This window comes from Dermochelys coriacea, chromosome 3 (genome assembly GCF_009764565.3).
Source record: "Dermochelys coriacea isolate rDerCor1 chromosome 3, rDerCor1.pri.v4, whole genome shotgun sequence".
NCBI classification, from domain to species: domain Eukaryota; kingdom Metazoa; phylum Chordata; order Testudines; family Dermochelyidae; genus Dermochelys; species Dermochelys coriacea.
Genome location: NC_050070.1, coordinates 97248532 through 97261663, shown reverse-complemented (window position 1 = coordinate 97261663; position 13132 = coordinate 97248532). Strand labels below are relative to the sequence as shown.

The 13132-nt window shown below is 43.1% G+C and overlaps 1 protein-coding gene across 2 annotated transcripts; it reads right to left on the bottom strand.

Annotated features, from left to right (window-relative positions):
• Positions 1 to 1307: 1307 nt before the first annotated feature.
• HEY2 (hes related family bHLH transcription factor with YRPW motif 2) lies at positions 1308 to 11262 on the bottom strand. 2 transcript variants are annotated; one of them, XM_043510902.1, is made up of 6 exons: positions 11048 to 11262; positions 9020 to 9098; positions 8833 to 8916; positions 5950 to 6031; positions 2809 to 3505; positions 1308 to 2764 (listed from the first exon to the last, which is right to left on the bottom strand). In XM_043510902.1, exons 1-5 carry the CDS (start codon positions 11128 to 11130, stop codon positions 2835 to 2837), a joined length of 999 nt encoding a protein of 332 aa, XP_043366837.1. In that variant the 5' UTR covers positions 11131 to 11262; the 3' UTR covers positions 1308 to 2764; positions 2809 to 2834. The 2 variants fall into 2 exon arrangements, with proteins under 2 accessions (XP_043366837.1, XP_043366838.1); XM_043510903.1 differs by having other exon boundaries at positions 2813 to 3505; positions 11048 to 11240.
• Positions 11263 to 13132: the final 1870 nt, after the last annotated feature.

Genomic DNA, 13132 nt, shown 5'->3' with positions numbered 1-13132 from the left:
GTTCTTGTCTATGATTTGGAGGCATAAAGTGGTGATGGTAGGGGAACCAAAACGAAGCCCTAGGGCAAATGAAAACACTGGCTGCTCTCATTTTTAGTATGCTGGTGTGACTTGAGGAATACTTCATGTCCCACATGGTTTGACTGGCAAGTCTAATAGTTTCTGCATTAAAGACAAGAGTGAGATGCTGCAATCTTCTACACAGAAAAGATGTAGCTTTCAACCTCCTTGCAAGTTGGCCTAAGTTTACTTAAGTTAGAGGAAAAATTCAAGGTACTGGAACGGAACGTTGGTAAAAACATACTTAGAACAGCGCTTGTGTTTCCATACAGAAAAATCGGATTCCCTCCTCAAACAGCAGACCTTGCAAGAACATCCAGTATGTTATTACATCTCAAAGATAAAATGTCTCAACCACCCTTTGTTCATTCTTTAATATTCTACTGTCCAAGCAAACAAAAATCTGCACAATAGGCTGGTTTATTCTCTTTAAGATTGGAAGTGTTTTTTACTGCTTGGACCAAGGGTCAGGCACAGCAAGTCAAGATGTAGGGGTTGTAGTTCAGACTCTGATACTGCCTCAGGCTGTTTGCCCTTGGGCATGTCATATCTCTGTGCCTCAATCTTCCCATCTGTAAAGTGGGCATCATAATACTTTCTCCACTTCACAGGGATGTTGTGGCTTAATGTTAGTTAAGTCCTTTTAGCTCATGAGATTAAATGTACTATAGAAGTTATATTATCTTCGTGATTTGAAATTAAATGCTAAGTACAGCAAACTCAGGTCACTGGCTACTTTACTAATCCCTGGGGATCTGCAAATCCATGAGGATCTGCAAATCGGAAGACTGGAAAGTAGTGAAAAACAACATGCTCTGTTAACACATTCAAGGATCTCCTGGGTTTAGTACCTGGCCATTCATTGCAAGTAATACCACATCCTTAGTGTTTTAACGAAAGAGACATCTGCAACCTACAGCTGTTTCTTGTCGTTGGTGGGGGTGAGGTGTGTGTGTGAGGGGAAAATGGACAGGACTGGTTCATATTGTAAGGTTTACTGTTAACTGACACTGAGCCAGTTTACAAGGCTGAAAACAACACTGTTTCAGTGGTAGGATTATTTTTCCATTCCCATTTCAAGCACACTACGTACCAGATGCGCTTTTAGAATGAGCAAAGAGGTCAAAACAAAAACAGCAACTTATGGATGCTTGTTATCAGAGGTAGACAACGAACTTTAAGTCCATTTAGGCTTTCCACTTCCCAAAGGCAAGCAAAAACAACTGCAACAAATCATCTATAAAACACAGTCAAAAAGGACTTGGTTTAATTAGTGATATGTAAAGACTTTTGCATAGAAAAAGGTTAAACAAAGTAATGCACAAAAAAGCAACTAGGTACAGTATTTTAAAAACAAATATTTTAAAGTATATTTTGCATAATGTTTAACATTCCCCATGTTTATTGCTTTCTCCACACAGCAGAGAAATCAAGTGCATAATAATACATGCTGTGTTTTATTTTTTCATAAAATCTCTAATTCTTGAGTCAATGTATTAAAATATTAGGTTATTTTAAGTCACTGTAATAAAAAAGAAAGCAAAACCTTTAATGCCGCACTAGTTGTCTGGGTACTGACAAAATAATTTACTGATATGCCTTTAGTACATTCATTTTGGTTTGGAATCAAACCCACATTTACAATGTTGGCATGTAAAAAGCCAATTTAAAATAACACCCCCACAGTAACTTCATTCAGACCCAGAGAAATCGTTACCTCCAGAAGTTGACAGTGAAAAGAGGAGAGATCTTGCACGGAATCAGGAGGCCGCTAAAAATAAATGTCCAAATGCAACTAAATAAGTTAATCTGAACTCTTAACAAAATTGAGTCTCTTGTATTGGCATGGATCAACTGTCTTGACTTGTGCACGCTTTTAGTAGGCAGCTACTTCTGTGTGCACTATAAATTCATTGCTTGTACAAAGACAAGCAAGCACCATAGTCTAAGCCATTTAAAAAAAAAACAAAAAACAAAAAACACAAAGTGCCTCAAGTCTCACAGACAGTGCTGAAATGTTCATCAATCCAAGCGCTGATAAGATAATTGCTTTTACCAGTGCTATGCTAGATGTCACCATTTGGCAAGTCTGTACAAAGAAAGTCAACTAGGTGAGATAAAACTAGGCCTGTCAAGCTGAACATTCTTTCTCAGCAATCCTTTTGGCTAAATAAACCTGTTAGTGTAGAGTTCACTCTTTCCTGGAAATGTATCAAAATGTCTGTAGCTTAATGCAGGATCCTCCCCTTCCTGCTCCCCTCAATCTCTTTTTTTCATACTTTCGCAGTGTGATTTGCTTTAGAAAAATGCACATGTATGTCAGGCACTTAGGAAACTCAAACTTTTCGACCAGCTTCAGGAGAAATTTAGATGCGCTATCCCCCATCTGTCTGCCAAATAATGATGCATGGGTAGAGGATTATTGGGTCTAGAGTCTACATATTTCCCAATAAACTTTTAAATGGTCATACAGGGTATGATGTTTCTGAACGCCACTGTTGCTCACCAAGGTGTCTTAAGCAAAACAAAGAAAAATATACCCAATACTGCTATATGCCCTCTTTGAAGTCTGACACTAGAATAGCTTTACTGTTCCTTGATTGGCTTACAGGCATCTATAAGGGTGTTTGTGTGGATACAGATCTTCAATCTGACTGAACAGGAAGGACATTGAGTAACTACGGTATGAAGTCCAAAGAAGGCGCGTGTGTGTGTGTGTGTGTGTGTGTGTGTGTGTGTGTGTGTGTGTGTGTGTGTGTGTGTGTGTGTGTGTGTTAAAAAGCTCCAACTTCAGTCCCCCAGGGTCGGTAGGGTTTACTATTTCCACCACTACTAGTTTGCTGAGGACTGGAAGCTGCCGATACACATAATGGTGGGCTGATTGCTGTTGCAGCTGCCACTGCTGCAGCTGCACTAGGTGGAAGCATTGGGAATGCTCCAGCAAAAGACAGAGGGAAGCTCTGAGCAGCCGCAGCAGCAGCGTGTACAGTAGCAGAGAGCGAGAGAAGAGAGGTAGAAAGAGGTGGGACACAGGGAGCAACACTGCCAGCAGAGGGCACTCTGAGTGCGGAGTCAGCATGGGCAAAGGTAGCCGTGAGAAGAGCAGAACCATGAGGAGGCACTTCCGATGCTGTTGAAAGTCTACAAGGAGTGGTGTCAGAGGAATGAAGTCCATTCTGCTGCAGCAAAGCGGCAGGGAGATGGTGAAATGCTGCTGTCCAGTGGTGAGGATGCAAGGGATGATGGTGATGAGCCATGGATGAGGTCATTGCAGCAGCCTCCCTTTGAGATGCACAAGAGCTGAGATGAGACACAAGTCTAACTCTTAGTGGATCAGATGTGTCCAGACCTTCCACTGAGCTCAGGTATCTTGCAACTTCAGTTAAACATTCTCGGAATCCAATGCTCATGAAATCCATGGCCAGAGCGTGAGCATCAAAATAACCTGAAAGGAAAGGTAAAAGATGCATTGAGTATCAGATGATTTCCTAGCCTATCTTAGCTAGGAGTCAGCTAGCATGATCTTGGCTAAATATCTGTATCTCCTATTTATGGTTAGAGATTTGGTGGGAGGAAAGTTTGCTTTGTAAATTGTGTGTGTGATTATCTCTGGTAGTGTAATACGCTACAGTTGTTCTTGCAACCAAATATTACAATTTAGAAAAATTAAGACCATCAGTGTTTGAGGTTCTTCAAAAGCTTTATGATGCCTCTCATCTTGTATTGTGGGAAACTGAAATTCCACAGCAAGCTTTTCCATGGTAACATTGACCCAGAGTCTCAGTGTGTGTGTCTCACGCACATACGCACAAAGTAATGGGATGAAGATTAAAGGGCTTGTATATAATATCCTGCCTTTTCTCCCCTATGCTGGCATTTATAAAATAGTTCTTAAAATCTACCGCGTGACAGTTTGGAGACAGTCTTTACAAACTCTGCTAAGAAAATTCATAATGGCTTCATGACATGTTGTGTTATTTAACAGCAAACTAAAAACATCTTGTCATTCCTTCTGCATGAAAAGGTTTTCAATAAAAAATGCTTTATATAAAATGCTGTAATCATTTATTTAAAGACATACTATGTAGGCACTATGGTCATCTGACCTCTGTGCCTGTCATCTGAGGCACTTCAGCAAACGATAGCTGAATCTATAGCACATTGGATGGTGGGAAAGAATTAAATAGCTATCTTATTAGGTGCCCAAAACATGGTAGTCACTTTCTAAACACAGAGAAAATGACATTCTCCTTCTCAAAGAGTTTATCAAACTCAATTTATAGGCTACAGAATTTGTTTATTGAGAAAACTATTGCCCTTCAGATTGAAAGTAGCTGCCAGTGGGAAATAATGCCTTATGGCAGTAATGAATTCAGCATTATACCAGCATGGTATCCCATTGTCAGTCACTTTCAGTTCAAAGCAGGGTAGTTTTTCACTATATATCTCCGTGGCTCTCAAACTTTTTTTTTTACGGGTGACCCCTTTCACATAGCAAGTCTCCGAGTGAAACCCCCCTTTATATATTTAACACCATTATAAATGCTGGAGGCAAAGCGGAATTTGGGGTGGAGGTTGACAGCTTGTGATCCCCCATGTAATAACCTCATGACCTGCCTCGGGGTCCCGACCCCCAGTTTAAGAACCCCCGATATATCTCAACTCGAGTCAGAGTATTTACGGCAGTCCTCAGGACCTTTTATTATCTCATGAAGGGTATGACTACACTGCCGAGTCAACTTGGGCTTTTATTCTGAAGTTGCCTCAGACCCCTTTCCTGTCCACACATAACCCCCCGCCCCCTCATTTCGTGGTGCTTCCAACCTGGCCTAGTTGGCTTGTCTGTGGCTGTATGCTAAAACCCACGTGAGGCTTTCACTCGGGCTGGTAACCAACTCACTGCGCAGCAAATACACAGGCTAAATCACTCAAGTACTGATAGTTCTCCAATGCCTTCCCACAATTCCCATTGTGCCCAGAAGAATAGACAAGTTCTCCCACAATTCACAAGGTAAGACTCAGAGCAACTCAGGGCTTACTGAAAGAAACACAGATAACCATAGGCTGTGCCCCCAGAAGTCCTAGCAACACACACGGGAGTGTGTAGCACTAGTGAGGACACAGTAATTCAGGAGGGGCTGCTCGGGAGTTCAGATCACCGGGGTTAACTATGCAGTGAAGAAATAGCTCAACCTTAACATAATTTTGGGTGAGTTATAAATTGTTGGAAATTGCCATTTCCCGTTTCTTACTTTCCAGCTTCAACATCATTGCAGTGCTGGCTAATAAGGAATAACTGAACACCCTGCCATGTGTTACTTCCTGCATAAAAGTCCGAGTCTAAATATGCATTATCTCTCTATCGTCTGACACCCAGAGGTGCATGTAACAAGATTAGATTTTGGTCTGGTGAATGAGACAGTCTAATGTTGCATTTAAAATAGTCTTTCAGAACAAAAAAAAAAAACAACAACAAAAAGTTGCTCTGGATCCACTTCCTTTGGTATAGCTGCTGTATAATGAATTTTAACGTTGGTTTTGTGCTGCACAATTGTTGCCACAAACCTCCTGTTTATGTTTGGATGTTTGTGTATTTGTTTTGTCTCCCTGTGCAGATTTCAGTGCTCTTTGGAAACCCCAAACAAATTTCTGACTGGGCTGCCTGTGAATGAAGCCTTTACTCCCACAGTGTTATGAAAGCAAACACAAGCCCAGGGTCAAGTGCTTCTTTTGTCCCAGCAGTTCTTTCCCACGAGTTCAATCCTGACATTAGCATTGATTTCCACTCCTTTAATCTGGAATCGCCTATCATGGCTCGTCAAAGGACTGTTTGCTAAGATTTCCCCAAATATTAGGGGAAAAAAAAAAAAAAGAGAGTCAACTTCTTACCTTTACCTCCTGTTGCCTGGAGCATCTTCAAATGATCCACTGTCATTTGCAGTATTTCTGCTTTTTCTAATTTTGCAGATCCCTTTGAGATAAGAGGCTCAAATAAATAGAGGCTTACAAGTACTGTAAGCTTTAATTTGGTATACTTTCCATTGAGTTCAGTCTTATGGTTTCAATTTTCCCTACCATTAGAACATTCTCAGCTTAATGCTTTCACTAAGCATCTGCATCCCAGACTTTAGTTAAAGACAAATACCATATTACGTCTAGCAATGTGTATGTGTCTAACACATTAGTAAAGAAATAGGATACTACAAAAAAATTAACAGTTTAGGAGTTCAGTCTATTTATGCAACAGAAGGGATCATTATTAAAGAAGCATAAATAGAATTGCCTGATAAGGCGATTTGCCTTATGAAAGGTATAGCCTAATGTATCTGTGGACTAGAAGTCAGTGTGGACATGTCAGATATTACACTGTTGTGCAATGGATTAAGTACGTGGCTCTTCAGAGATTTGTTCCCACAGAGGCATGGAAATATAACAAATGGCAAGTAATGTGCAATTATTGACGGGACCTGATCACAGCATTGTTTTCCGTTTTTACCAGTAGGTGTCACTGTGTACACATAAAAAAGAGAATCCAGGAATTGTACAGGGACTTCTTTTTAAGATGACCCAACAATTTTTTGATCAGTCATTTGGATGATAGAAATTCTATTCTCATCCTTTATTGAAATATGGTCATTTCTGTGTATACACATACTCTGTCCACATTTTTCTGAATTAGGAAGAGGCCTTGTTTACAGGACCAGGAAAGACCATCACGGTTATCAGAGAGCACAATTTGCTGTGTCCATGAGACTTGGTCATGCTGGTTCATAGGCTCATAAATATTGGAAAAATATAAAATTTAAGTTTTACAATACTGAGATAATTAATTTTGTTTGTAGATAAATTTATGAGTATTCTTGTGGCTATTAGCATTTCCTTACACATCTGGAGGTTGCCCAAAGAGCCACCCTCTCTTTTAAATATTATGGCCAGATCCTCAACTGGCATAAATCAGTAGAACTATAACTGAGCTATGTTGATTTATGCCACCTGAGAATCTGGCCATGTGAGACAATTCTTCTCTCAGTTATATCCATGCAACCTCGCTGACTTCAGTAGATATTAAAAAAAAAAAAAAAGCGCACTGATTTCATTGAGGTTGTATGGTGGAAATGAAGTCAGAAGTATTTTTCTCTGTAACTAAGTTTTATGACCTACAAAACTGCACAACTGAGTCTCCAAAGAACAGAGATTTTGATTTTGTTGTTGTTGTTAAACTAAGACTAATGACCCTTTACAAGTATGGCAATTTCACTGATCTGAACATCAAGAAGAATACTAAAAACTGATGTTTTGTGGCTGATATATCATGGGAAAACTTTAAGAACCAACTATATGCTACTTTTTCCACTTAATTTTTTTTTTTACTAAATTAATATGCTCAACATCTCAGTACACCAAAATTTGGTGAATTTGTGACTATTGTTTGTTAGAATTTTATATGGAATTATATTCTGTACTTTTCTCAGTCTTAATCTTTTCCATAGACAGAATACAAGCCATCTCGATGAGAGTGACTAATAGCTCAAAAGTGCATGTTGCTGGGTAATTTCCAATGGCTTTATAGGACTTGTTTTATAATGTTTGTGGTTTTCAAGAAGTAAACAATGAAATGGGACAAACAATTGTTGTCTCTTGCCTGTTTTGCCTAGCTGAAAATGCCTTGGTCATGCCATGTTGCCAGAGTCTATGAAATGGCACTGTTTTGACTAGGAGCTATTAAAGGCATATTGCAGGTAGCACAAGTGCACGATACCTTAAACTTTAGCTTTTTTTAAGTTCAGAAATAGTATAAGGCCCAATCCTGAGAGTAGCCAAGCACTCAACTTCCACAGAAATCAATGGGAGTTGAGAGCAGTCAGCACCTTGCAGGATTTGGCGCATTGTTTGCTTTTTTTTTAAAAAAAAATGTATTTAAATTAATAAGAGCTTTGTTTTAAATTTTAGTTATTCCCTTCTTGTTGAAACACACTGGTTTAAATTAAAAATTATTTTTGCCATATTTTGAGTTTTGATTTTATTCTAATATGCCCTAGCATTTCTGTTTTACTGAATATTGGGGTTTTATGGATGTTGACGTTGCATGAAATTATCAAAACAAGTAAGTTGTTGTTAGCTGGGAAGTTCAATACAGATAAAACTTAAGGACCTGACCCATAGTCTACTGAAGTCAAGGGGATTCTTTTGATTGAAGACTTTCCCATTGAAGCCTTTGAAAATCGCTGACTTCATTAGGAGCAGGACCGTATTCCTACAATCTAATATACAGCTACTAACTAGATATTTAAAAACTGAGCAACCTAGGCAATCGGTTTACTTTTTAAGAAACAGGACTGATTACATTATTCTGGATTTGTGAATTTTGTTTATAAGAAAGCTGTTTAAAGAGGTGGGGAACGGGGATTTTGTTAGAAGATTTAGACAGACGGGTAACTGGCACACAATTTTTTTTTTTTTTAAAGTATATGGAATAAAAGCACATTTTTAACAAAATCACTACTGGAAATCATCGAACGAACAGAAACAACATAAACACTGTGACCCTTAAGGAAAAAACAAGCCAAAGAATGGAAATGTTTTTCAACTTTATGGTGGATTCTGTTTTTAATAGTTTTGCCACAACAAAGCATTTTATTGAAATGCCTGCTTTGTGCCAGATCAGGACACGTACAGTATTATTTTAAATGAGCTTTATAAGAAAACCAACACTGCCAGATGAGATACAGGTATTAAAAAAAGAAAAAAAAAAAAAAGAAAAGAAAAGCTTACTTGTTTTTCAAAAGCAGTTGGCACAAGCCGCCTCAATTCAGATAAACTGTTATTTATACGATCACGGCGCCTTTTCTCTATAATCTATCCCCAAAAAACAAAACAAAAACGAGTTTATAAAACCATGAAGGACAAAAATCAGAGGATACATGCAAATATTACATGGGAAATTAAAGAAATTCCATACCCCTCTTCTTTTTTTTCTGGCCATAATCTGAGACGTTGTTGTTGGGGAATTTGATCGAATCACAGAACCACTACTTTGCCTGTGAAATAGTAAAGGTATGTCAGGTGTTGCATTACATGACATTATTGTCTTGTAAATATCTAGTTGTCACCATATTAAATATTCACAGCTATTTCTTTGTTGTTCTACATGTTTGGAAGAGGTGCTTTGTATAACATGGTTAAGTCTTTCCTTCTTACCGAGGTTTCACTTTTTCCCTATGCTAGCATAGTGTTTGAACTGGCTGGCAGCTAACTTTGTTAGAAGTATCCCTCCCAAAGACACATCATGGTACCAGCTCAGTTGATTTGGCTTCCACCATGACAAATTCATGTATATAATATTCAGTCAAAAAAATTCAATAAAGAAAACATGCTAAATTCATACACTTGGCTAACACTTGTGATGAAAGGTGCTTTAATATACCAGCTATAAAACCACAGACTGTCTCTGTCGAGATTCTCACATTGGTGCCTATCGCAGCAGTATCCAATTGCCACCTACACAAATAGAAATATGTCCTAATTCCCCTGCTTTGTCCAGCTCCAGAAAAAAACAGTTCAAAATGTTTGTTTTTAAATCTGCTGCCACTACCACCAAATATTAGACATTTCATTCTGCCACCATTGAACAGAAACCATTATGATCTTTCAAAGATACATAAAGAGAGATTTTTCACATATCTGCAGACACAAATGGACTCTGGGACCTGCTTCTCAAAATTGGCAATATCTTTCAAATCCAACCCTGTCTCTGCAAACCTTCAAATCCAGTCCTGTCTCTGGAAACTCTGGGAAACTTCATCCTCATTTTACAAAGGAAGAGAGAGAGCGCGAGACTGTGCTTGTAGTGTTCTCTCAGTGACTGGAATACTCACTTTCCAAAAGTAGTTTTTTATAGGTACTGAGGTATTTGGGACTACTTATACTGATCATTTTTCAGGATATATTGGTTATATTTTCAATCCAATCTTTACAAGTAATCCTAACTAATTAATTAAAACAGTGCATTTTTCTTTTTTTTAAGTTCCAAAATCTTGGAAATAATTTTGAATCTCACAGGTGATATACAGCTACAGATAAACCATGGAAACATTTGTGCCAATACAAATGAGATTAAAATATAACTTGACCTGCCTGGTCACTAAAATTCCTAGCAGAACTTGATTAGTCTTTTTTTAAAAGGAGATACTAAGTCCAAGTTCATATTTGACAGCGGTAGCACACGATTTCATGACACCACATGTACTGATCATTCAGCTAGTAAAAAATAATAATCCTGAAACAGATCCTTACAACCGAATACCATGGTCTTAATCAGATGGTGACGGTCATTCCTCAAAACACGCAACAGCGGACCAAACACAGCGAGTTGATTTAATTTCTATAATTCAATATCAGCCCTTTTATCATTTCGTTTTTCAGATGGTGGGTGGCCTGTTCAAGTGTTTAAAATTAGATTAGTAGTGAAGGGAATCTACTGAACTTTGTGGTCAGCCAGAAGCCTCTTTTGGCCTCCGCCCCCGCTTCTATCCACTTCTATAGGGGCGTGACAGCTTGGGCTCAGGTAAGCAAACTGCTCCCGAACCTGGGACCGCAGGAAGGGTCTTAGTTCTCACTTCAGCTCCAATCCCCAGCCCCAACCTTTCCACAACAACCCCCCCCTCCCCACGGGCCAGAGGCTGGCTCCAGGGCCCGCGATGCTCCACCCCAGAGCATTCCCCCCCCCCACGACCAAAAAAGAGCCCCCCGGGCAAGCCCTGGGAAATGGGACCCTGGAACTGCCAGCTCACAAGCCCCCACGTGTGCGACACCGCCGGCCTGGGCACTGGCCGACATCCCCCCAGCACAGAGCGCCTAGGCGCTGCACCGGGCCAGCCCCCCGCCCAGGGGTGCTGAGAGCCACTGAACCAAAAGGACAAACCCCGCCTGTGGTGGGGACCCCTCCTGGCCAGGGGGTGCAGCCGCCCCCCGAGCCCCACGTCCTTACCCCGAGTAATTATTCTCGCTCCCCACGTCTATGGTCTCGTCCATGTCGCTGTCGGAGGTAGTTTCCTCGCACGGCCGCTTCATGGCGGCGGCACGGCCCCTGCCACGGGCGGGGAGCGAGCACCCAAGCGACGCGTGGCCCGCGGCGCTTCTGCGGCGCTTTCCCACGCCGCCGCTCAGCCTCAAGCGCCCGCACCCCGCCCACCGCCGGCCCAAGCCGCGCCCCTTCGGGCGGGGGGCGCCGCCCATTGGCGGAGACGGCGAGTGAGTGACGGCCTTGCCCCGCCCCCTTCGGGCTCGGCCCAGCGGCCGCGGAGCGTGGGAAAGCTCGGCGCGCCGCGAGCGCGGTGCTGGTCCGGGCAGCCTGGCCCGGGGCTGCGCTGGGGCACGTGCCCAGCCCGAGGCGGGGCGCTCCGGGCAGCCCGTCACTGACAGTGTCTCGCTCCTTCCAGGTGCGCTGCCCGCCTAGCCCCCCTCCGCCCGTGCAGCCGAGCGCTAGCCTCGTCCCGGGGCCTGGGCCAGAGCCAGAGCGCTCCGACCCCGCTCTCTTGGTCCCGGGCACAGCCCGCTTTTGCTTACGCACTAGAAAGGGGATTTGATCCCCCCCCCCTTCCCCACACACGTCGGTGTTTCCGTCCCGATGCACCATCCGCCTCACCCCGTGGGGCTGGGCGAACGCACCCCTCTCTTCTCCCAAAATCACAAATGGATCTCGGGTTCCCCCTTTGCAGGTCGGGTTTGAAGGGAGGGTTAAAAAATGCAGTCCCGGGTCCCGCCTGCCCCCGTGTGACTTCGCTGCTTTTAGGCGGCTGTGAGCGGAGGAGTTTTCATTGTGGGAAGCTCGATCCTGGTGTGGGGGATTATTTCATCTCTGGGGGGAGTTCAGTGTGGGCTGGGCCGCCCCTGTCCTGCCCCGCCCTTCCTGGAAGTGGGGGTGGTGAGTTGAGATGGCCAGTGGCTGCTTCTTGAGTGGCCAGGGTCGGTGTCTGGCGTTTTAAAGGACTAGGGAGACAAAGATGCAAGGAATGAATGTTGTAAAGGATTTGGAGGAGGCTGGGAGGCGGCGGATTTACAACAGACGGGGTTTGCTAATACCGGCCCCGCGGTACGAATCGATGTATTGCAACATAGACCATTGGAAAAATCTGTTTTTCATAATCATTTCAAGTGCCTTTTAAAAGTTTGCTGACTGTTTCTCTCCCCCTCCCCCCCCCGCCCATTTTCCTGAGATCATTGTTCTTCGGTCATTGTTTCGAGTCGTTTTCTCTTCAGGGGGGAGATCTGCTCCAAACGGGGAGGCACTCGGCATGCTGGCGATTGTGGCGCTGCCAGGTTGAACTCTTTTGTGTCCGTTTTGCGCTGGACAGTTTGACAGCCGAAAGCTGCCTGCGTGAAGCCCAGGGGCACGAGAACTGGCTGCTTTGGACTGGCCACACGGAGTCAGTTTAAGAAAAACTGCTTACAACAGAAATAGCCTCATGCCCAGCCTGGCAAACCGAGGGGAGGGGCGGAAGGGGTTTGCTTTTTTTCTGAGGGCGAGAAGAGAGGGAAAGGAAAAGGGGAGAGAAGGGTTGAGGGGGGAAGAGAAGTGGGGAGCAGATGAAAGTGATGAGGGGAGAGAGAGAAGTGGCTGAAGCTCAGGGGCGTCGAGTCTGCTCAGCGGGCGAGTTAAGCTGTCTCAGGCAGCCCCGTCCTCCCCCCGGCGGCGGGGCTGGGCTGGCTCCCCGTGTGGACAGAAATCTGAAACTTGTCATCCTGGCTTTTGAAATGTAACCGGCGCCAATTGCACAGGGTCAGGGCCGGCCGGGGCGGGGAGCGGGGCTGCGGAGTGTGGCGAGCTCCTGCTGAACTGTAACAGCTCCCTACCAGCGGTAGGTTTTCATCTGTTCAGGGGTCCTAAGAGATCGGGATAGTTTTTAAGCACATCGGTCCTTGTGTGATAAAACGGGAAACCGCAGACAGGGACAAGACCAGGATTTGTTGAGCTTCGATCTTGCTTTCCAAGAAGGCTGGAGCAGTTGTACTGATCGGGCTAAAAGAATAAACTGGCGATTAAACAAAGATACACACGCTGTTCACTAAAGTC

Bases quoted from the DNA above. Each gene is read 5' to 3' on its own strand.
- HEY2 (XM_043510902.1), bottom strand. From the start codon at position 11,130: ATGAAGCGGCCGTGCGAGGAAACTACCTCCGACAGCGACATGGACGAG. The intron at 9,099-11,047 runs GTAAGGACGTGG...ACTATTTCACAG, and splicing joins AGCGAGAATAATTACTCGGG to GCAAAGTAGTGGTTCTGTGA. The intron at 3,506-5,949 runs GTAAGAAGTTGA...CTTTCCTTTCAG, and splicing joins CCAGGCAACAGGAGGTAAAG to GTTATTTTGATGCTCACGCT.